This window comes from Pangasianodon hypophthalmus, chromosome 1 (genome assembly GCF_027358585.1).
Source record: "Pangasianodon hypophthalmus isolate fPanHyp1 chromosome 1, fPanHyp1.pri, whole genome shotgun sequence".
Classification (NCBI taxonomy): Eukaryota; Metazoa; Chordata; class Actinopteri; order Siluriformes; family Pangasiidae; genus Pangasianodon; species Pangasianodon hypophthalmus.
In genome coordinates, this window is record NC_069710.1 from 24966232 (window position 1) to 24992085 (window position 25854).

General features: G+C 37.9%; 1 protein-coding gene and 1 long non-coding RNA gene across 3 annotated transcripts in view; one reads left to right on the forward strand and one right to left on the reverse strand.

Moving 5' to 3' along the window:
• Nucleotides 1-782: 782 nt before the first annotated feature.
• Nucleotides 783-6383, reverse strand: LOC113542286 (regulatory subunit of type II PKA R-subunit domain containing 1). Its single transcript, XM_026939689.3, has 4 exons — nt 6215-6383; nt 5425-5501; nt 3872-3918; nt 783-1419 (listed from the first exon to the last, which is right to left on the reverse strand). The coding sequence occupies exons 1-4, from the start codon at nt 6290-6292 to the stop codon at nt 1346-1348; spliced, it is 276 nt and encodes a 91-aa protein (XP_026795490.1). The 5' UTR covers nt 6293-6383; the 3' UTR covers nt 783-1345.
• A 6146-nt stretch (nt 6384-12529) lies between these two features.
• Nucleotides 12530-25854, forward strand: part of LOC113542358 (uncharacterized) — an 84682-nt gene continuing 71357 nt past the window's right edge. The window contains exon 1 of one of the 2 annotated variants that reach the window (XR_008301672.1): nt 12530-13138. This is a non-coding gene — a long non-coding RNA (uncharacterized LOC113542358). The remainder of the gene's footprint in view (nt 13139-25854) is intronic. The other variant, XR_003404293.3, reaches the window with a different exon arrangement.

The window sequence follows — 25854 nt, forward strand, 5'->3', positions numbered from 1 at the left end:
CTCCTATGGAGCATTTTAAATGAATACAAACAAATTAACATTCTTGGGGAAAAAAAACTAATTTGCTCACAGTTCCCAGTAACTTTTGTTTCAATTGTTATCTTTAACCATGTCCTGTTTCACTGGGGTAAAAATATGAGGTTGCACACATGTAAAATTCCACTGTCTTCCATTACCATGGGGAAAACACAAAGCATTTCGACATTTGTTGACCTTGACAAATCAGGTAATGGATATAAAAATACATAACCGGTTAAAAATACCATTGTGAAGAATTAGGACCATAACAAGAAGTAGAAGTTGGAAATTTGCCAGGAATTTAACCCATGAGCGAGAGATGAAAGGAGGGGTAAAATGCCCAAAGATCATAGTTTTAGAATTACAGTTTAGATGACTCTTGTGGTTGTCAAATTTCAAAATCAGCTGTTAAACTCCACTTTCACAACAAGCTGTTTAGAAGCATCGCATCTCACAAAAATACAGCACCTAAATTTCAAGTGTCATCAGAACTACAACTGGCACTGAGTGTCAAATATGGTGGCGAGTAATTGATACTTTGGAGCTGTTTTGTACCAGATTTATGGCATCACGAATTCTGCTAAGTAATCGGGTATTTCAAGTCCGTAAACCTTTATAGAAATTGATTCTGTGTTGTTATTCTCTCCAAGGTAGGCATCATAAAATATTAATAGTACTTTTGAAATCTGTATTTTGTAGTTACACTACTTAAAAAAAGTTGTGTTTGGAATTTGAAAATAAATAAATGACCCTGTAGTTCAAAATATCACTTATTTTCTATTTATTTATGCATTTTTGCTCATTTATGGGGTGCCAGTAATTCCGCATGGAAAATTCTGATCTCATATATGATATTAGCAAACCATATGGTAACTTTTGCCATTCACGTTTATGTGGAAAAAGTGTATCTTAACAACGTATTTCAAAAACCATGGAGATGAAGGTATGCACTTTCTGTATTCCAGACTGTTACAAATTTATGCCTAACTGTGTTTAGACAATAACATCTCAGATTGATGATAGCACTTGTTCAAAATAGTGGGATAATGTTTTAATAGAAAGAAAAATGCTTTTAGAATTTGTGTCCTCTCCTATCCAGCGGATGTGACTTGATGTAACACTTGATTGTGGTATTTTGTTCAGTTCAGTGGAGTTGACATTCATCTCCATAGTTTTTACATCCCCATAGTCTCATTTAACAAAAGAGCCAGAGTCTTCTCCCCTGATAAAACCCTATTACATAATAGCTCCAAGTAGCAAATGCTATCATGCTAAATAAAAGTAATGTGTTTTCATTGTTTTATGGGACATATATTTTAAGACCTCTTCATATTTTCACTGAAGCCTTCTCTTCCAATTTCATCTGAATTTTCCTTGGTAGGTCTGGATCACTGAAATGATCTGGAAAAAAAAGTAAAAAAAAAAAAAAAGTATTCATTATTAGTTCTCAGTTGTTTATGGCCACATGAATGTACAGTAGCTGAGATGGCACACAATCAAGAATCCTATACAAGATTCATGGTGTAACAAATAAATCAGGTTTATCTTGATGCAGCAAATCTTTGAAATGCTATTCCACAGTTTATTTTTGTTACCACAATTTCACTGATGAACTTGCTGAAGTGCTTGCTTTAGTGCCTCATAACTCTCGTATGGCGCAATTTTCCACAAATTACTGCAACCTTGACATCATGACAGTATAAGATGGACAGCTTACTTTCCCATTCCCATTAACATTCTTTTAGGAGAAGATAACAGAAACTGGATCAGGAATGCCCTGAGCATCAAATACATTAACCATAATCAAAAAAATGAGAAAAACGGGCAAAGGTCAAAACCATGAAACACAGAACACAAAAAACTAGACAAGGAGACAAAGAGACAAGGAGTGGACTAAATGATACAAATGCACAATAAGACTTTGCGAGGAGGGAGACATTAGGAGACCAACCAAGGACAGGACTGGGCCAGAAACAAAAGCACATGCCAGTTACTCAAACCAGACTAATGAGTCAGCAGTGGAAAATGTACTGCAAGATTGTGAGGGGGAATTTGTGATACTTTTAAACGTCCAAAAATATTCATGTTGAGATCCTGTGGACCAAGTGTAACGGTACTCAGGAGGAGAAGGGAATGTAGACCACCAAAGGGCTCTGATAACAAGAGTGTCTATTCCTCAGATGAACAGGAGGAAAGATGTTGTAAAGATAATTCATGATTGTCTTGCTTGCTGATGGTGGCCAGATAAAGGATATCCCTCATGCACAGCAAACTGAAGAGAACAGACCTTTCATTTACTGACCTGGGTTTAGGATGATATGATCACTAATTTAGCATTACGTTTAGGCAGAAAAGCCCAATGTTACATGACCCTGCAGACTACCCGTAATTTGTTTGATTGTTTCATATGATCATCAGTAGATTGATTAAATATTTGGGCACAAAATTTTCTTTCTTACCGACATCATACATATCTGTATACCTTAGGTGATGTAAATATACATATACCAAGACTCTCTATAATTTGACTACTGGGATGTAGGATAATGCACATGGGATGGAAAAGAATCAGTCTTTAGCAGGTTTTAATGTTAAGGTTTACTGCAATATTTTACTGTTACTGATATTTTCAATGATAATAATAATAATAATAATAATAAGAAGAAGAAGACTAAGAAGCATTAACAAGAAGACATAAAATCACAATAACTACATAACTATAAGCTTCATATAAAAACCAACAACAACAACTGTAACATATCTTAAGCTAAAGCTAACATGACAGATGCTTCAAGCTCATTTAGTTGCATCGCACAAACTAATTCAACAGTACTCAACTGCAAACCCAATCACAAAAGTAATCTTACTGAACTTTACTTGAAGTACCACGTATAAAGAACTGAAGTCGAGCCAACGAGAAGCTAAACAATAATAAACAGTAAACTTTCCTACCCATGCTGCCTTAACTCCCGCATAAAGTCCCTCATAAAAATACTCATATTTCTCCTTTAAAAAAGTGATTCCATATTGTTTTACTTTAAGGTGTTGTTGATTCTTACATCCAAATGCTACTGCTCTGAATTTAATACCCCTCATGAAGACTGGAAAGTTGCCTCCACCAAGAGGATAATGCTGTTCACCTGTTGTGTTTTAGCACAATGTGCAGTCTAGGTTGTAAATATAACACATACAACAAGGTACTATATGGAAGATGAAACTCAACCAACATCAAATATCACTGTGCTACTATTATTTACTTATTAAATGCACTGCACTATAGCACTTTCAACTGTCCATGAATATATTTAATAAGCAACCAGACCATTATCTCTACAAACCTACATTGTTTTCCTAGTTTTGTGTATTTTAGGACTCTTCTGTACTACTGGGAGTTGCTAAACAAATTTCACTGTACTTATACGACGACAAGAAATATACTGTAATCTATATTTTTAAATATAAATAAATAAATAACAAACTGTCATTTTGTGATTAGAAAGAGTAGCATTCTTTCACTAAATTCTCCACAGAAATCGATTCTTCCAAAAAAACAAACAAACAAACAAAAACCTCCATATGGTCTGTATCAATGTGCTTGTTTCTGAACAGGTAAAACTGAACGACTGCAAGTGTCTACAAATTCAGGCTTTTGCAATGGATTCAGTCTTCTGTTTAATTTAATTAACTATGTGACCACACTGACTTCTAATGAGCAGCTAATGAGCTCTCAAGAGAAAAAAAAATCTACCTTTCTGTTCCAGTAAAGATCGTATTCACATTAATAATCATCATCTAAATCTATATGCGTTACATTAGAATAATTTATTTGAGATATTGAAGATTAATGTCCTACCTGCAGCAAATTCACGGATATCTGTAGGTCTTTTAACAAACACATCTCTGAGGAGTGACAGAAGGAGAGAGAAAGAAAACGGTAAATATATTTCTGTAAAAATACACTTCTGATGGTTTTTAATATTTACTGATTCTGATGCAGCTATAGGAATTGATTAATGCTGAGGATTAAAGATTATTTAGCAACACACGATAGCTCTGGAAGGTTCAGTTTGGTGCTGACGATGAAAAGCTATTGAATCTGTTAAAGCATTTGTCATCTAAAAAGTCCTCTATTAAAAAGTAACCTAATGTGACTGTACTCCTTCGGGGAATTTAACACTTTATAGCAAAATGTCTTCAAAAATATTTCATACTTAGTTATATATATTTTTTTCAGATAGCCTTTAAGAATGCCTTTGACAAAAGAAGAACATATTGAAATCATTCTCATGGCTGGATCTGGAAGCTGTTGAGATGGGTTGAGATGGACTTTATCAGGAAACAAGGCAAGCCCATTAATGTTAACGTTCACATCAAACATAAGAATGAGGAAAAGTGTGATCTCTGTGACTTTAATGGTATTTAACGGCATGGTTGCTGGTGCCAGATGGGCTGGTTTGAGAATTTCAGAAACTGCTTATCTCCTGGGAATTTCACACACAACAGCCTCGAGAGTTTCACAGAATGGCACAGAAAAACAAAAACCTTGTGAGCTGAGGGTCTCCAGTTTAAAACACTTTGTTGATGAGAAGGATCAGAGGAGAATGACCAGACAGGTCTGAGCTGACAGGAAGTCTATAGTAACTCGAATAATCACTCTTTACAACCATGGTGAGCAGAAAAGCATCTCAGAACATACAAGACATCAAACCTTGATGTGTTTGAGCTACCATCTTCAACTGTCCAGTTTGGGTGAGTCTGTGCCCACGATAGCCACAGATTGCTGTTCATGGCTGACAGGAGTGGAACACAATGTGGTGTTCTGCTGTTGTAGCCCATCCACCTCAACGTTTTGTGCATGCTGAGATGCTTTTCTGCTCACCATGGTTGTAAAGAGTGATTATATGAGTTACTATATCCTTCCTGGCAGCTCTAACCAATCTGATCATTTACCTCTGATCTCTCTTATCAACAAGGCATTTCCACCCACAGAGCTGTCACTCACTCAATGTTTTTTTCACCATTCTGTGTAAACTCTAGAGACTGAAAATCCCAGGAGATCAGCAGTTTGTGAAATACTCAAACCAGCCCATCAGGCACCAACAACCATGCCACAGTTGAAGTGACAGAGATCACATTTTTTCCCCATTCTGATGTTGATGTGAACATTAACTGAAACTCTTGACCTTCATCTGCATGATTTTATGCCTTGTGCTGCTGCCACATGATTGGCTCATTGGATAACTGCACAAATAAGCAGGTGTACAGGTGTTCCTATTAAAGAAGACAGTGAGTGCACTATTTGTATATTTGTATAAATAATAAGACATTACATAGATTTAATATTTAATTGGACATTTCTTGAGCCAAATCTCACCATAAATTGTTCATAGGCATCTGGGTAGTTACCTTAGAAAATCACTCAGCAGCATTTCCACTTCTGGATGAGCTCTCAGATACTTTTCATTCGCTATTCTTGTCTTGATCTAAGGGAAAATGTTAAAGTGAAATCAACACTCTGCAGTTAAAATTGATCAGATTTGCTTTCACACTATTTCTACTTATTTCTACTTATTTGTGCCACAAGGTGGCACTTTGCAAGGCAAGCCTGCTAGCCACTGAACCCCACTACTGATAAATCTAGCTGGTAAAACCCAGGCCAAGCTGCTACACACTGTTGCCAGGTGGTGAACTGTTTTCCATCTTTCTTATTACTTGAACTGATCAAATATTTAAGATTTTCTAATTATGTACTTAAAAACACCTTGTCTGATATGTAGAGGTAATTCAGAAATTCTGTTTAATTCTGTTTCCTGTCTACCAGCACTCACCAGCTTGCAGCTCTATGCACTTTTGTTCTGGCAGCTGCTCTGACCAAGCAGAGTGGCCACTTTATTAGGCACACCTATCTGTAGCTGTAGAGCTGATTTTACCCTGTCACTTTGCCTTAATAGTCCTCTAGCTTTTCATCGGTGTCGGTTTGTGACTAAAGGACTTCTGCTGGTGTATGTATACACTGCTTATAAAACCCCAAAGTAACTTAGAGAACTTACTGAACCTGAACCAGAAGTAAATATATTAACTGTCTGAAATGGCAGCACTGGAAAAACACGGCAAAAGTAACGCTTTATCTCTTGAACCCCTCAAATAACAGTCAGCTCACGTTTTTCACATTTCTCGACTACACCATTTAGAGTACCTTAAACTGGCGCAACTGTTCCTGCTGTTCAGGGCTGAGTGCAGCGATGTCGGCTTTCTCCAGGCCTCGGTCCGCCATTACTCCCCGCTTCTCCTCTCACACACCTGCAGCGGGCAGCCAGGCTGAAGCGGACGGGTTGCTAGGCGACAAGACAAGCGCGTGCTGCTTGTGTAGAGCGAAAACATGAGCTCTGGTTGGTTAACTATCCTTGTCAGGACCTTTCCTTAAGCTAATTATTAATACAGCTAATTAATTCACTCCTAAACCTAACACTCACTTTAACCTCAGTAAACGAGGGAAACCTTTTGGCTCTTTTAAGTTTATTAATAAAAACTGCATTTATAAAAAAAAATCAGTTTTCTTTGTTGGGGGGTAAAAAACAAACAGCCACACAAGGTCACAACTGTATTCCTATCCTTCTGGGTACAAAAGAGGATATAAAAACATAACTCCCTTACCTCACCCACACACTTAAAATATTACCTAAATATTCTTCCATATCAGCAACAAATCACCAGCCAAACAGCTCTGTGGTTTACTAGAGCCCATGCTATGTGTCTGAGTGTTTGTAGTCACGACTGTAACTAGCTATAAGGCCACCAAGGTCCAGGCCGCTGTAGTTTTGGAAGGTTTGGGGTTTTTGTTTACTTCCCATGCAGTACAGGAGGCATGTTGAAACAGCAACATCTTAATAGCATGGTGGCAACATGTAACGTGCTATGCAGAAGAACCTGCTCTCCAAGGCTAACCATTCAACAGCCCTGAGTGGTTCTGAACCAACCTCATAACAGGAGAAGGATACTTTTTCTTTAATAGTGTATTATAATTTAGCTCTCATGAGATGCTGCACTTCCAGACTTTAACAGATTGTTCAGAGATATGCAACACACATTTTGTAGTCTAACATCTAACATACACTACATGGCCAAAAGTTTGTGGACACCCCCTTTTTTTTTTTTTTTTTTTTTTGCCGTTATAATAACCTCAACTCTTCTGGGAAGGCTTTCCACTAGATTTTGGAGTGTGGCTGTGGGAATTTGTCCATTCAGCAACATGAGCATTAGTGAGTTTACATAACAGCGGGTGGAATAGCTCTGATAAATTGCCCCCTTTGTATGAGTTTGTGAAGGTGTGTGTGCATGGTGCCCTGTGATGGGCTGGCTTCTCATTCTCAATGTGCATCTGCCTCATGCCTGGGATTAAGCTCTGGATCCTCTGTGACCCTGACTAGGATAAAGTGCTTACTGAAGATGAACAAATGTTTATGAGAGCAATTGTCAGTTTTTAAAATGCAAACTTGATACTTTGCTGGCCAGATGCAGTTATATTAGCTGTAGGGTACTAATATAACATATACGGAAGTATAGCATAGCAGAAATTATAAATAACACAATAATAATAATAATAATAATAAACAACAAAATAATAGAGTGCATGTTGTATGAGAGTATGTAGGCTACCTGACCAAATGCAAGATGCTGATGCTGACCAGTGTATTTAAAATGAGTGTTTATATTATTACTTTGCTATATTATTACTACACTATATAGGTGTATTGCATTAAAAAATTAGTGACCTGGAAAGACTTTTCTACCAGACAGTATTATACAGCAATATTCAAACCCAGCAAGACTAAATCTTGCTTAAATGCAAATGCTGAGTAAAAGATACTCAAAGTTTCTCCACTGTTGGACTTAACCAGGGAAACAGTTACTAATCCAAACCACCTCTTTATGTATACATACCACACTGTCCTATGAAAAACGAGTCACCTGACCTCAACCCAACTGAGCTGCTTTTCACTTACTGAAGATAAATCTGAAGGCAGAATGACCCACAAACAAGCAGCAACTGAAGATGGCTGCAGTAAAGACCTGGCAAATCATCTCAAGGGAGGAAACTCAGCATTTGGTGATGTCCATGGGGTCCAGACTTCAGGCAGTCATTGACTGCAAAGGATTTACCTCCAAGTAATAAAAATAATCCTAATATTTATGATTATATTAGTTTGTCCCATTACTTTTGAGCCTGTGAAAATGGAGGAACTCTGTAAAAAATGGCTGTAATTCCTAAACGGTTAATGCAATATTTTTGTTAAACCCCTTGAATTAAAGCTGAAAGTCTACCCTTCAGTCACATCTTGACTGCTTCATTTCAAATCCACTGTGGTGGTGTACAGAGGCAAAATTACCAAAACTGTGTCACTGTCCCAATATTTATGGACCTGACTGTATATAAAGATGATGCATCATTGCACTCTGCCACTCAGTCCCCCTCGACAACCCCATATTACCCCCACAAACTTCCAGGGAAAGTCAGAATGAGGTGCTAACATGCAATTTATTGTGATTACAAAGGGGGGAAAAACAAAACATCAGAGTGTTAAATCTAATAAAAAAAAAAACATTATTGCAACACCTTGCATGCAATAATACATCTGTAAACCACAGTCCACCTGTGATACACAAAATCAAGAGAACTGACTGACAATTTGAGTATTTCTATTATGTTATATTATATACTGCCTGGCCAAAAAAAAAAGTTCGCTGTTTGGGTTTAAATAAGCAAATACTTAAGAGCCCATGATTGGATCATTACTGCAGTGATTAATATGTTTCAGCTGGCAACAATTCTTTTAACCTTAACTGATGCAGTGTGTAGCTTCTCATTTCTTAAACAACCATGGCAGATTACATATCCCATGGTCGTGGAAAAGATGTTACTGAAAGGGGAAAATTGTTGGCCTGCATCAAGCAAAGAAAACAACTAAGGAGATTGCTGAAATCACTGGAACTGGGCTATGAAATGTCCAGTGCATTATTAAAGCCTGGAAGGATAGTGGTGAACCATCAACTTTACAGAACAAACGTAGTTGGAAAAAAATCTTGAATGATCGTGATCGGAGATCTTTAAAACGCTTGGCGATTTCACATCGTAAAAAAAATCGACAGGAGAACTCACGGCTATGTTTAATAGTGAAAGTAAGAGCATTTCCACATGCACAATGTGATGAGGACTTACAAGATTTGGACTAAACAGCTGTGTGGCCACAAGATAGCCATTTGTTAGTGAGGCTAATCGGAAAAAATGACTTCAATTTGCTCTGGAGCATAAAGACTGGACTGTGGAGCAATGGAAAAAGGCCCTGTGGTCTGATAAAATCAGATTTACCCTATTCCAAAGCAATGGGCGTGTCAGGGTAAGAAGGGAAATGGATGAAGTGATTCACCCATCATGCATAGTGTCTACTGTACAAGCCTCTGGAGGCAGTGTTATGATCTGGGGTTGCATCAGCTGGTCAGGTCGAGGCTCAGCCTCATTGTGCGGCAATAAAATGAAGTAAGCTGAGCACCTGAATGTACTGAATGACCAGGATATCCCGTCAATGGACTTTTTCTTCCCTGATGGCACAGGCATATTCCAGGATGAAAATCCTAAGATTCATCAGGCTTAACTTGTGAAAGAGTCGTTCAGGGAGCATGAGGAATCATTTTCACACATGAATTGGCCACCACAGAGTCCTGACCTTAACCCCATTGAAAGTCTTTGGGATGTGCTGGAGAAGACTTTACAGAGTGGTTAGACTCTCCTGTCCTCAATGCAAGATCTCAGCCAAAAATTAATGCAACTCTGGATGGAAATAAATGTTGTGAAGTTGCATAAGGTTGTTGAAACAATGCCAGGATGAATGCGTGCCATAATCAAAGCTAAATGCAGTGCAACAAAATATTAGATTGTGCGACTTTTTTTTCCGCCAGGCAGTGTATTTAGATTATTATTATTATTACATTTCTATTATGTCATATTGTATCATATTATGTTTTATATATATATATATATATATATAGTACAGTGTTATATATTATCTAATAATAATAAGAATAATAATAATAATAGCATAAATCTCAATATAGCTTATTATCATACCATATGGCAGTGTTATACAATACTGTATATTTTACACATATTTCAATTCATATAAAGCATTTTATTAATATTTATTATTTATTAGGAACACCTGTTCACCTGCACATTCATGCAGGAAAAAAAAAACACCTTGTTGATAAGGTAAATAGCCAGATTGGTTCGAGCTGCCAGGAAGGATATAGTAACTCAAATAAGCACTCTTTACAATTTCTCTTCTTGCTGTTGTCAGCAGCCCATCCACCTCAAGGTTTGATGTGTTGTGCTTTCTTAGATGCTTTTCTGCTCACCACAGTCTGTTCGTTCTCCTCTGATCTCTCTCATCAGCAAGGTGTATCAGCTTGAGACCCCCTGCTCACAGGATGTTTTTTGTTTTTCACACCATTCTGTGTAAAATCTAGAGACTATTGTGTGTGAAAATCCCAGGAGATCATCAGTTTATGAAATACTCAAGCCAGCCCATCCACGATTTTATGCATTGCACTCCTGCCACATGATTGGCTGATAAGATAACTGATTGAGTATGCAGGTGTACAGGTGTTCCTAATAAAGTGGATGGTGAGTGTGTGTATGTATGTATATATATATATATATATATATATATATATATGTATATATTCATCACTGTCAGTGTCAGTTCTCTGTCTCCTTCCTGGTGATGATCCTAAACACACAAAAAAGAAACTGTCACTGTGTTGTGCCGAGCAAAGCCAAAACGTACTGTGCTTTAGTATGCTTGCATATGCAAATTAACAACTGAAGATTTTCTTAAAATTTTAACTCACTAAATTAACCAAATTATACTTTTTATTGTTTTCCTAGGATATTCTTAATGATTAAACCAATTAAATTCACTGATATTACTGTCATGTCAAGTCTGACTCAACTTTCCGGAGACTCCAATCCCCATCACTCTCTCTTGTTGTCACATTCACAGTCACAGGATTACTAATCATACACACCTAGTTTTAATCACACACATGCATGCTTACATACACTATTTGAGGACTTTCAGAACACACGGTGGCTATGTTTACATCACATCAATATTCCAATATCAATCAGAATTTGGCGATATTCTGATTAGTATTGAATAATGTAAATGCCACAATCCGATTGCCTGATTCAGATTAAGACGATATTCTGATTCCCCAAATTCTGATTCCCATCCCTGGAATATGCCAGTTTTAATCGGAAATTTGTTGCATGCAAACACCTTATTCAGAAATCCACTGAAAGGAGATACATGCGCATACTCAGTCCTCAAGGAATTGTGGGTGCTAACAGATGCTTAGCTGTAGACTAGGTATTTAGGAACAGCAACTCAGGCATACTTACAACAACCATGTATACAGGAGTATTCCGATGCCGGTACACATATAAACATCGTATTCGGGAATATAGCTGCAACCCGAATATAAACCGAATTTGACGTGCATGTAAACGTAATTATCATTGAACAGCTCTACACTTCTGGAGTGTCTTAGAGAGTGGCTTTCTTTCCTCGCCATCAACAAGGAGAGAGAAGCTATGCCATGAGTCTTGCCCAATGAGTGCATGGCCAGCTCTCGATGCCTCAACAGTGATTTTATTTATTTTGATTTGCAAACCGTTATTATAGTATCCTTAATTGTAGTAATGGTTGAGTAAATTTTCCTTACGGATGTAACACTGGGGCTCCTGGAAGACTGTATACATGAACAAATGGATGGACCACATGCATACCTTAACCAAGAAGGATGATGTTAGCTATCCCAGTAGTCAGCAACACTGGAAGGAAGGAAATTTAGAAGTAAAGGAATATTCATATACTGTATTCATATACTTCAGGATAATGTAATGAGACTCTTGGCACATGCACACACTCTTGTATACTTACTGTAGGGGGCTGTATAAATGGAAGCACCAGAGGATGATCCTAAAAAACAAAAAACAAAACAAAAACAACATTAGACTGAATTCAGTCCAGAGCTCACACTAAGCTCAAAATTATTACATTATTGAGTTCCTATAGTGATTAGTCTGTTTAACTGGTTAACTGGAAAATTATACAGCCACAATAAATAGTGGATTATAGTATTGCATACATTTTAAAATAATCTTAATATTTGAAAGGTTGGATTAGGTTTGGGCGGCTTGTTGGTGGAGTGGGTAGTGTTGCTGCTTCATGGTGTGATGCGTAGATTGGGTGTGAAGTTTCAGTTCATGTTCTCACGGTGTCTGCACTAATTTCTTCTGGGTTCCCCAGTTTCCTCCCACTTCCCCAAAAAATAACGACAGTAGATAGATTGGCTATGGTGCCTGGGAATTACTGGGATAGTGCTTACTGTAACTTTTTACAGTTAAAAGGGTCTCTAGCTGCAGAAAGTTTGAGATCTCCTGATCTAGGGCCCATATTCGAAATATTTAAAACAGTGCAGAACAACGACCAGAGAAATATGAGGCTTGAAGCTGTGTCTTCCCCTTACTCTTACTCGACTTCACGTTCCTCCTTAAATGACTGCACCATTGAGTGCGCGTGCAGGATTGTACAGCGGCAATGAAACCTCTTCACATCTAGGAAATGTTCATACTAGACTATTGTACCTTACAATTTATAATATACTGTTTTAATGTAATGTAATTTAATTTTTTTTTATTTTTAACCAAACCTGCAGACTGATCACAGAGCCTCAGCACTTCCATGCTCTTGCACCGAAATCTAATAAAGCGCTGTATTAAAATGAAGCGCTCGTGCCATGAATGCATGTTTTGTTATTGTTTAAATAACTGACAGTTCAGCGTTCATGCTTTCGATTTCCCCTCCCGCCTCTGTAAACGATCCTGCAACCCAATAGCTTTTAAACAAATGCACTGTCCATCCTGCTGCACAATACCTCCCGCAGCGATATGCACAGGACGGTTATACAGCACTTTATTTATTTATTTGTTTGTTTTCTTTTGGTGTAGTTGTTCAGTAAGCTCGCTGACTGTGGGCACACTGCAACGCATGCAAATAAGGTAGGAAAGAACCTTTTTTGAGCGCGCGTTTGATCACTTGTTTGGTGCATCAGCAAATATGTCTTTCTATATATTATTCACTCTGAGCAGTCTATTACACCACCCCCTGGTCCTGGAGTACCACCTCTCCTGCAGTTTTTAATGTTCTCCCTGCTCCAACACAAACAATTCAACTTTGAATCAGGTGTTTTAAAGCAGTAAAAGCACTAAACAGTGCAGGAACCAGGGTTGGGAACCTTGTAGATTATCATTCAGAATGTTTGCAGAAGTTGTAGAGAAACACTTTGCACTGAATCAAGTAAAACAGGTTTTTTTTTTCTTGCTGTGTGAGCATGTTTCAGTTCCAGTAGTTCCAGTCCTGGTGAGAAGGGAAGTTAATAAAATGTGTAGAGCCTTTGGATCTGCAGGGCTAAAATAATCATTAAAAAAAAAAAAAAAAAGAAAGAAAATTGCTCTAAACTGTAATGACAGGCCAATGTCAAGCATTACTGTACCTGTAGGTATGGAAAGGGGGGCATCAGTCTGACCTGCAAGAATAAACACGAGTCATCAAACATGCTGGAAATGAGTGTCAACAGCAAAGCAAATTTGAGTGGTTAATATTTAGATTAGTACAAGGAACCACTTGAAAGGTTAATATTTAAAGGTACTACAGACACATTTATATACCCTGCATGGTTGCTGGTTGCAAATAATTGCAAGATAATGAGTTTTGAAGCTGTCATTAGACAACACCTGTCTCATGTTTGCAAACGGATTTTCCTATAATCCTAGCTGCTCTGTATTTCATCAAGACAAGTGTGAGCATGTTTACTAGAAATGGCATGTCACAGTACCGATACTGATCCTGAAACCTTGAGTATCGGCCAAATTTGAAATGATGTTTCAATCATGAAATGAGTAATCATTCACAGTGCAGGCTGGAAAAATTAAATGAACCTCTGTTCTAACAACTTTTCCAAAAGCTAACTGAAGTCAGTTGATTCAGTTAAGAAGATGAGACTGGAAGTGTGGGTTGTACAGGTGATTTGCCCTTTTATGACTACGGACAGATCTGGTCTTCTCAAGAACAGCTGATTAATGTCAACCATGCTTCGATCCCATCAACTTCCACAGGACCTTAGAAGATGCATTTTAGAGATGCACAAAGCTGGAAAAGGCTGCAAAAGCATAAAGGCCTGGGTGTTCATCAATCCATGATAAGCCAAACTGTCTACAAATGAAGGAAATTCAGGACTGTTGCTACTCTCCCTAGGAGTGGGCATCCTGCAAAGTTCACACCAAGAGCACAACAGGCAGTCCTGAAGGAGGTGAAAAAGAATCCAAGGGTCACAGCAAAAGACCTGATGCAACAAGACAATGACCCAAGGCACACAAAAGTAACTCTAAAGAATGGCTAAAAAATAAGAAGATTTGTGCTTTAAAATGGCCAAGTCAGAATCCTAACCTTAACCCAACTGAGAGGCTGTGGCATGTTTAATCATGACAGCACAAAAATACTGAACTGAAACTGTATTGTCCAAAAGGCTAGGTTTGGTGATTGTTGTTACTAAAAGAGGATCTACAAGTTACTAAACTCAAGGGTTCACTTCCTTTTTCTAGCCTGCACTGTGAAAGATTACGCAATGTGCTCAATAAAGACGTGAAAAGTACTACGGTTCGTGTGTTATTAATTGAGTCAGATTGTGTTGGTCTATAATAGAGGAAGATCAGACCAATTTTTATGAATAACCAACGCAAAAAACCCTGGTAACGCCATAGGATGCACAAACATTTTCTTACAAAAGTATTGTTTTACTACAAGCAATTCTCTGATATCTCAAGCTAGATCTGTTACACGATCAGATCAAATTCACCTCAAAGCAGTATCTGGTCCAAAACTGTTTCGCTGTCATCTTGTGAGACAACTGAGAGAGAGCTTTTTCTTTGTGGTACAGCATAGTAGAAGAGTTGATAGTATGGAGGAAGTTCCTGTTATCTATATCAATATCATTTGTTAATCAGTATTATATCAATCATTATCTATGCAGCAGTATTGAAAAGTGACCTTAAATCACCTCATGTGTTAACTTTCAGAGCTTCATTTATATACTGCACTGTACCATTTCTAGTACATTTAGAAGGGTGACTCTAGGCCTGTGATCCTGCAGGGATGTTTCTGTGAGAACAAACTGGTGTGACCTTGCAGGTGGTGTTTTTAAGGTAAAGGCTAATGTTGTTTTTGAAACATAAACTGACTGAACTCTCGCCACGGTTAAAACTAAGATAAGGGGATAGTGAAATAATTGGCGCGAGAGGCAGGTGTGTGATTAAAAGAAAGAAGAGAAAACTCCATCCGATGAGATCATTGTTTTAGAATTGTATAAAAGCATGGGCCACGACTATGTAACATCTCGGCTTTGTTGTTTGATTCAATCATTCAGAACCCCTTGTCTTTGTAACTCATTTTCTTATTCTGATTTGCAGAAGTATTTGCCATGACAATAGTAGAATTTTATTTTTAATTTCCCTCTGCGTATATTATTATTCAGAATATTGCAGGAAATACTCCACTTATCTGGTGGAAACAAACAGGAAGCAGCTTCTGATTAGTATTCCTGTATGTGCCTGGGTCTAAACAAACTCTTTGTCTTATACTGACCCTTGGCTGAATCTCAACATTGCCTTGGATTACATCTCTGTTTTGATTGCCATCCTTAATAAAGCACTGAATACTTGCACTTGTGTCCGTACCTATATCATCTTTGAGGATTGACATGCAAGTAAAAATTTCATTGTACTTCTGTGCACCTGACAATATAGAGCTTTGACTTGGACTGAGCAGGGAATACCCCTCCCACTGTCTCTCTCTATAACCCACATTTGTGTATACTCATTTTCCTATAAAATATATATATTTTTAAGTTTAGTTTTACTTTTTTTTTTTTAGGATTTGTTGTGAGTGAGATGGACCATGTTCTGATTAGCAAAAATGTGGTTTATTTTATTTTATGTCCTTTGTGTTAGGGAAGGTTAAGTGAGGTTCATTAAAAATAATTAAAAACATTTTAAAAAAATTAATGTAATCAGTGGAGCTTATTTGAGATTTACTATTTATTCCTGGATGTGATTTGTAGCTTTCATGTTTGATTAAAATTCCTTGGGTGCATTATAGACAATACATGTAACATAAACATGATGCACACTTGATGCATTATGGGACTTTTTTCATTTTTGTAGCTTCATTTTTTTAGACTATTAAATCAGCAATTCTTTTACAAAGTAAATAATCAACTGGGAAAAATCAGTATTGTACAAGCCTCCAGCAAAGTGATGACATCTGCTGTCAAACATGAAATCAACAGCATTAGCTGCAGTCATTTAACAACAGTTTGACTTTGCTGTGATCTGACTTACATTCAGTTAAATTTGAACTCGATCATGATAGACATTGGAAATGGGAATGAGAGGATGAAATGCTCTGCTTAAAAAACTCACATGAAAATGGAAGCTTCCTGCTCAGCTGCAACACAAAGGAAACACAATCAAACTGAATACAGAAAGTCAAAAGCATCTGTGTATAAAACATTACATTACTGTTGTTTATTAGCTGGCTATAGCTGTTAGAAAAGTCAAACAAAGATCAGAATGATGACATTAATGATGTACTAGGACAGTAAGACAGTATTGTTAGTACTATGTATTAGGGCATTTGAATGATAAATAAATGATAAATTATACATGACGGTATTGTTAGTACTGTGTATTAGAGCATTTGAATATTAAATAAATGATAAACTATGAATTACATACACCAGTTTTAGTGCAGCTGATGTAAAAGTCTAGCTGGTCAGGGCACCTATCAAATGTGATCGATTCCACTGTAGCAGCGATGACTGGGGAAACAAAATCAGTATCTCCACTCTCATAATTGGCCACCGACATGCCCTGATGAAGAAATCAAAAGAAGGAAGAAAGGAGGGGAGATTTGTTAAAAAAAATGTAGACATAAGCTTATTCATAATAGCAGCTATGTTTGTAGGATCATATCATGTGAAAGCTATATTACAGTATTCAGCTGCCTGATGTAGTCTTCCGGCTTGGAAGAAATTCCATTAACCCTGGTCCATTAGATCATTGATCTTAGTAACACTCCTCTTGTATTATATTGCAGTCCAGAAAAAAAGCTGTCTGTGAATTTGTGATCATATATGAGAAGACAGACAGTCTGGACAGTCTGAAGGTCTGGACAAATGTCTGAGGAGGCTACATATTCTACTATTCCTCTCAGCTGGATTTAAACATTTCACCCCTTCCTTTTTACCAAGGGTGGTATTTGTTTGCCTAATCCTCTAAGACCCCAAGTTGTCCAATTTAACATTAGGCTTTCAGTGAATAAATAATGAATAGTGAATAAATAATGACCTTTTTGGACTGTGTTCAGTTTTAACCTTCAAATTATCAGATTGTGTTAATTCTTTCTCCAAGAATGTCCTGTGAAAATAAATACAATTCTGTGACATGATATTAGTCTAATTTTTAGACAATCACGTAATGTTAGAGATGGCATGATACCACTTTTTGTTTTCTGATGCCAGTACTGATACTGACACCTTGAGTATCAGTCAATATCAATACTCATCTGAAATTTTTTTCTTTAAAACCCAGTACTCTTTAAGAATGATTTTTTAAACTGAAGCACTTAAAAATACAGGAAAGATACAAAGAGCTAAAAGCATGACTTGCGGGAAAAAAAACTTGCATTGCAACTATAATAAATATAGTATAATTTATTAAATTAATAAGTAATAAATAAGTAATTATAAAGTATGAATCTATTACAAGTCAGTCCTAACAAAAAATACAACCGAGTCTCTTTATAGAAACATTTCCAGTTCCAATAAAATAAAATAAAACTAGATAGAATTTAAAAAAAAATTAAAAATCCTATTCTTTGCTGTTCAGTTTTTTGCTGTTATCCGATTGGTGCCATCTCTACTTACAATCAACTAAACAGATGATCATAGATCCTAACTAAGCAACTTCTGGTATGTTTTAGTCTGACTGACCACTTCAAAAAAGGAAACTAATCCAGAAGCAGGATGTTCTTTAAACATGACTCTGGCCATTTAGGACGAATGTAAAGAAAGAGTTGATCGAACAATTACATTAATACTCCACTGGGCTTGGCAGGTGGGGTCAGGCATTTCTGCTGTGATAAACGATGGCAGGTCACAGCGAACTCGGCCGTCATGCAGCATTGTGCACTGATGCTCAGGGGCAGGTGCAGACAGCAAAGGGGAGATCATCACGTTTAGCAGCATAACGATAGCTGAGAAACCACACACACACACACACACACACACAGAGTTAATTTCAGCCCACACTGTTTTCAAGCACATTTTGTGTTTTTTCTTGGCAGTACTACATTTAGCAATAAGCAAGTTTAACTACTAGAGGGCGCCAAGACTTTGTGTGGTGTGTATGTATATGGCATGGCACTTTTTCATGTAGCTTTTTCTTCTGTTCTGGCCCCTCTCGTCCCTCCTCTTATTCTGGTATAACTGAAGCATTGTTTTGCTGTTTTACCTTGAACAAGAAGCAATAGTTCTCATACATCTCTCTTGCATTTATTTTGGACATTGTTTCAAGGTTCAAGGTTCTTTATTTGTCACATACATTACATACATTACATACATGCGATGTATTAATATAGTGAAATGTTTTTCCTTAGTGCCTTGTCCCACAGTGCAACTCTGATAAATAATAAAACAGAATATAATACCAATAAGACTGTTATGACCTCTTTTCTACCAGCATAACCCACGCAGGGGTCATGAGTTCCTCATAAAAGGTTGCTGAATGAACTGTTCGTATTACTGGCATTACTGTTAATCTCAGTAATCACCTGCTGCTCACACCTTTTTTCCAGAGAATGCAGACATACAATGCACGGATTTACAGAACATGACATGATGAAGAATGAGATTATTTAAATAAGTACTTCCATTCTTGCTATAAGTTTCACATACTGATGTGTCATCATGAATGTGATTTCACTCATTAAGCTTTTAACTATGAACTGTGAACTGGTGACAAGATCTTGGGCACCCAAGGCTCATTGATGCACGTGGGGAGCGAAGGCTAGCCTGTCTGGTCCCATCCCACAGAAGAGCTACGTAGCACAAATTGCTGAAAAAGTTAATACTGGCTATGATAGAAAGGTGTCAGAACACACAGTGCAATTGCAGCTTGCTGTGTATTGGGGCTGAGTAGCTGCAGAACGGTCAGAGTGCCCAGATCAAGTACACCCCTTCATGGCAACGGTATTCCCTAATGGCAGTAACCTCTTTCAGAAGGATAATGCGCCCTGCTACACAGCAAAAATTGTTCAGGAATGGTTTGAGGAACATGACAAAGAGTTCAAGGTGTTGACTTGGCCTCCAAATTCCACAGATCTCAGTCCAATCAGGCATCTGTGGGATGTGCTGGACAAACAAGTCCAATCCATGGAGGCTCCAACTCACAACTTACAGGACTTAAAGGATCTATTGGTGCCAGATACCACAGCACACCTTCAGAGGTCAGTGGAGTCCATGCCTCAATGGGTCAGAGTTGTTTAGGCAGCACGAGGGGGACCTACACAATATTAGGCAGGAGGTTTTAATGTTACGGCTGATCGGTGTATATACAGCAAATAGCATACAAGAGTTTCACACAACAATATCATTCATTGTCTTTTTTTTTTTCAGGAGTAAACACTCCCACCATTAACAAAAACTTCATACTTAAGAATTTTCCTTCCTATTTTCAAGAAGACATTACATTCCAGAAGGCAGCAAAATAAAGAAAAACACATCAAAGCGGCTGAACACCACAACAAGCCTCTAAAGACAAACGGAATAAGTTATCACTGCAGAGCTGCAGCTGTAACCAGTCTGATCTACACTATCCAGACAAACCTCTTTCTGTACATGGCCAGGAAGGCAAAAACAACATGGCAATATATTTAGCAGGGGTAAAAGAGATTGCTTCTTGTCGTAAATCTTTCAGCCATGAAAAGGCAACTCCTGATTAAATTCGGACACATCTTGATTTCATTCTTGCCAATTTGTCTAAAACTTGTAAGGGAATTTTTCATCCATTTCAGCTCTTCAACCATATATATTTTTTAAATGTTTTTGCTTTTGGGCCCCCGAAAAGGGCCTCTTTCCTTCCATCTTCTTCTTCGCGTCGTTAACGTTTGTGTACATTAAAAATAAACTAAAATAAATAAATAAATAAAATTAAAAAATATATATATTCCAAAGTGGTGATTTGGCGCCCTCTAGCGTCATGTATATTTATACTCTAGGTTCCAAACTATTATGCATTGCTGTTTTTGTTAATCTTTTCCTAAAAAGTCTATATAATTGGCAGTCAATAGGATTTGTTATTCCTCAATGACATTGTAATCTTATATTGTAATCTGGATTTTATTAAACAAAATTACCAGTGATGACAATGGCATATTTTTGCAAAATAACTTAAAACAGCATTTCAAAACACTTAATAGTTTCTAAGGGAATCTTTTGTAATTTTTTTGCATTAGAAGGTTATTTTTCTCAAATCAAAGCTATTTCAATCAAAAAACATCTTTACAGATTTTTTGCAGCATGGGATGGTGCACTGTCTTGCATGAAAATGATTTTACTGCGGAAGGCACGGTTCTTCTTTTTATACCATGGCAGGAAATGGGCAGTTAGGAACTCCACATATTTTGCTTATGTCATTTTGACACCTTCAGGCACCTTAAAGGGGCCTACCAACTCACTTCCTATGATTCCAGCCCAAAACATCACTCCGCCACCTCCTTGCTGACATTGCAGCCTTGTTGGGACATGGTGGCCATCCAACAACCATCCAGAACTCCATCCATCTGGACCATCCAGTGTAGCACGGCATTCATCAGTGAATAAAACAGTTTGAAAATTAGTCTTCATATATTTCTGAGCCCACTGCAATAGTTTCTCCTTGTGGGCATTGGTTAAGGGGGGGCGAAATACAGCTTTACGCACAGCAGCAATCCTCTGGAGGATCCTGCATCCAGAAGTTCTTGGGACTCCAGAGGCACCAGCAGCTTCAAATACCTGTTTGCTACTCATCAGTGGATTTTTCACAGCTGCTCTCTTAATACGATGAATTTGCCTTTATCTGAACGAACCCGTCTGCGTTCTGAATCACACACAAATCTTTTCACAGTACGATGATCTCTCTTAATTTTTCGTGAAATATCCAGTGTTTTCATACCTTTTGCAAGATACTGCACTATTTCACGCTTTTCATCTGCAGAAAGATCTTTCTTTTTCCCCATATTGCATTAAAACTGTGACTTGCTTAATAATGTGGACCAACCTCCTTAAGTAGTTTCACTTTAATTTGGCTCACCTGGCAAACTAATTATCAAACCTGTCTGAGATTGATTTCAATGATGTAAACTGACAGGAGAAGCAGCACAATGCATCATCTACAATCAACTGTCTCTCTATCTCTCACAGAACAACCTCCAAGATCCTAACCAGTCAGGCATTAAAGCGGCACATTCCACAGAAGCTGCCCTTGTGGCCATCACCTCCTTGAACTTTCAGCAGCATTAGACACAGTCAACCACAAGACTTTCTTGTCCATCATGAGTCTTGAATTTGTGGCACAGCACGGCAGTGGTTTGCTTCCTACCTGGAAGGTTGGTCATATCAGGTGACATGGAGGGGATCCACATCTGCTCCACAAAGACTCTCCACTGGTGTCCCACAAAGCTCACACTTGGTCCTCTCCTGTTTTCCCTCTATACTCCATCTCTTGGTGAGGTATATGGGTTTTCATACCACTGCTATGTGGATGACACTCACCTTATCCTCTCCTTTCCTCCCTCAGACACTCGTGTTTCTGCTTGGATCTCAGCATGTCTGGCAGACATCTCATCATGGATGGCTCATCAGCTGAACCTTAATCCCAGCAAAACTGAACTACTGTTCCTCCCAGGTCATTCATCCCCATCTCAGGATTTTGTGATCTCTCTGGACAACTCTCAGATCTCACCTTCTGTCACTTCACGCAACCATGGGGTAACCATGGACAATCAACTGTCCTTTTCCTCTCACACTGTTGAGCTGACACACTAATGACAATTTCTCCTTTACAACATCAGAAGGATTGTCCATTTTTATCCACATAAGCCACTCAGGTGCTTGTTCAGTCCCCTGTCATTTCGAGACTGACTACTGCATCTCACTCCTGGCAGGTCTGTTTCTGTGGGCCATTCAACCTCTGCAACTGATCTAGAATTCAGCTGCACAACTTAAAGGCATCTGCCAAATGCCATAAATGTAAATGTAAATGCCTAGTGTGCCATTAACAAGATTAAAATGGTTTGCCTAGTGTATCAATAACAGGGTTATCAGCTTGTTATCAGGGTTATCAGATTGATTTGCATGGAACTGTGAATGAATTGATTTGCATTAACAGTTTGTTTTTGTACAGCCAACAGAATAAAACTGAATGGGACATGGTTAGCCGAGCTCAAGATTGAATCTAAGACCCAGAAGCTGTGCAGCGGTAACTCTAACTAGTACACTACCATACGTCATAAGCTACTCAAGTTAGTTTAAGAGTAGACAGCGCTAACAACTTCCCTTCTTTTCCCTTACAAGCAAACATCATTTTTGTTGTAAATTGTTGATTACGCCTGTTCTACTGTCTCCTATTTACAGATTCTGTTAATCTGCATCTGTTTCTGCTGTTTAACTGATGTGAATCAATTGTGTGACTATCGATTTGTGTGGCTTTTCTCCAGTCTTGGGCTGGCCAGAACCAACAAAAAACTACTTACAACTCGTTTGTTAAATCTCTATTAATGAAGACTTTTGGGAAACACTCGCAAAACGGACTCGTACTTATTGTTGTCCTTCTTTAAGTTGTTCTTTATTCACTAAGATTCATTGTTATCCGGAAACCCACCCCAGATTAGTTAGAAAATTGACACCATGCAGATAATAGTGTCACACTTAAACACAGTGCTGTGTGGATCATAAGGAAAATAAACAATTTGTAATTATTAGACAAGCTGGGAATAGAAGAGCCATAATAGCTGATAATGGGCTCTCTATTCATCTACTTATGCACACACACACACACACAGCTGTCATCTGCAGCTCTCCAAATACAGTACACTCCATTGGAATTTCCCAGGGTTCTTCCAAAGCCTGTCCTTAAAGCTGTTGCAACACTGGGGGAGAACTTACACTCTTGACATAACAGCTGAAAAGCTACAGTAAAGTTTTCAGCACAAAATCACCAGATCTCAAACAACCATTCAGAGATTAGAATGTCCTCACACCACCTACATGGTGTGTCATCCTTATGTGACACAAGTCAAAATCTGCTCACCACATGTTTACCTCAGCACTTTTCTGCGAGGTGTTTGTTCTTTTTGGTGCCTCCTTTTTTAAACCACCATTAAAAAAAATATTTTATTTGGTGTAAAAGGCTCCTTGTTAATTTACAGTCTGTCATCTGTGATGTAGTACACTAAATTATAGACTGCACGTATATTTAATGTACCATATTTGTTTATGTATGTGTTTATTCATAAATAACACCAATTATAATTCTGCTAGGTCATTTTAATATCAGCATGCCAATGGTTTTGCTCAGTTGGTCTTTTCAGCATCTGACTATAGATAATATAGATCCATCAGTGAACTCAGAAAAAAAGAGCTAGAGAACTCCGCTACTGCATTTGCCCCATCTGTATAATGACAAATTTTCTTTAAGAGCAGTATTCTGTATTTAATGGGTAGATTGTTTATAAACACCAGGGTTACAGGATTTTTAGCTTCCATGATTCTGATGAAGCAAACTGTGGAACTGTAGCATATGTGCTGTCAGTAGCAGAAAATTATCGGCTCATTAATATTGCATGGAGTCCGCTAATTAAGACTTTTACATCTACATACTTTTACACACACACACACACACACACACACACACTGTGACTGAAACCCCAAATCATAAGTGCGGTGACTTGGTTATGAAATGTTTAATATTAATAATTCAGTAATATCAGTAATGAGATACAACTCATGTACTGGTACTACGTAAATTTTATGGATACAGGAGTATTTCTTTTCTTTTCTGTTTTTGGAACAAGGAGTCAACTGCACTAATCGCCAAAGGCCCCCAATTTACGAGAGACAGTCTACAGGACAGTGTGTACCGAATCTGGCACTAATGCAGTACCTGAAATTATCAACATTTTTAAGTAATTTAGACTGGTACCCTATATTGATACTATTTTGTTGCATCCCTTAATTTTCACTCAAAAATTATCCTTATGTATGTGTTTTAGACAGTTACTGAGTACTAACACTAACTGGTTTAACTATTAGGGTGAGTGTGACAGTTAAAGTCTCCAGAAGAACTGTGGCTGCTTCTGCAAGATGTTCAGTAAAACTTACAGCTCATTTCCTTAAAAAACTGCACAAACTGTACCTGAGACTACTATGTTTTTTTTAAAAGCAAAGGATCCTCACACCAAATATTGACTTTGTTGCATTTATTACTGTTTACTGCTCTTTAGAGTATTTTTTTATGTAGAAACATTAAATTTCATTATTTTTGAAGGCATCTTTGCTCTACAGCATTTCTTTGCAGGTGCCTAAGACTTTTGCACAGTACTGTAGCTCATAACAATCACGAAAAACTGTTGTCATGAGCTACCTCTCAAATCGAAAACTCTTCGAAAGTGCCCCGGTAAACTGGGTTAGGCAACACCCCGAAGTGAGTGAAGATAGTGAGTCCTCCACATCACTATCTCCACCTCTACTATAATCATAATCAACCATATTACAGGCCCAGCAGTCAGTGCAGCCCATAAATGCCCCTCTGTGACCCTGACCCTGACTCTGCTCCACCCCACACCCATCCATCCTACCTATAGTCTAGTGTGTGCTGCGGCCACTGGCAGTGCTTTTCAAAGATGGATTTATTACAGTAATTTAGTACTGGTGAAGGGGATGAAGCTGAACATGGAATTAGCGATGTTGCCCCTGGACAGCTATGTAAATTCAATCTGTAAAAAGCTTTGAACTGTCCAAATGGCCTGCTTTACACAACAAATCAAGTAGATACGTCTATCGCTTAAAGAGTCAGGTAAAGAAATGTTAAGGATAAACCGACTTGAAATGTAGGGTATGTAATGTTGGATAACCCCCTTGTAGCTATGCTAATGATACTAACAGCATTAGGTTCAGCTGAAATCTCATTAAAACTAATTACTAAAAAACAGGGCATCATATTCACTCTTGACCAGCCTCATAAATCAGTATGAGCCAAATGTTACGTGTTTCTGGTTTTAGTTCTTGGTTTTCTAGCACTTGAATGACCAAGTGGGCAAATAGTAGGCTAAATGCAAAAATGCTAACAGCAAGAACACTGAAGACATGGGACTGGGACAGAGTGCCTGTGTAACACCGTTAGAGGATAAATCACTTACAGGAAAAATTAAACGTCATGGTTATAATCAATGCCTGTCTAGGACAGATGCTTATCTAAGCTTACAAGCCCTCCTATAAATAAACTAGCCTGTAAACACTCAGCTGTAGGGTTCTGCTATAAGGAGGGACATGACGATGAATCCTTCAGTGTTTTAGACAGACCTGCGGCAAAGCATCATTGTAACTTCCGAGTACCGTGACCAG

What these genes read in the sequence shown, in the direction of transcription:
- LOC113542286 (XM_026939689.3), bottom strand. Translation starts at nt 6,292, where the DNA reads ATGGCGGACCGAGGCCTGGAGAAAGCCGACATCGCTGCACTCAGCCCT. An exon ending in AACAGTTGCGCCAGTTTAAG is followed by an intron (nt 5,502 to 6,214) that starts GTACTCTAAATG and finishes ATTTTCCCTTAG; the next exon opens with ATCAAGACAAGAATAGCGAA. An exon ending in CTGCTGAGTGATTTTCTAAG is followed by an intron (nt 3,919 to 5,424) that starts GTAACTACCCAG and finishes GTCACTCCTCAG; the next exon opens with AGATGTGTTTGTTAAAAGAC.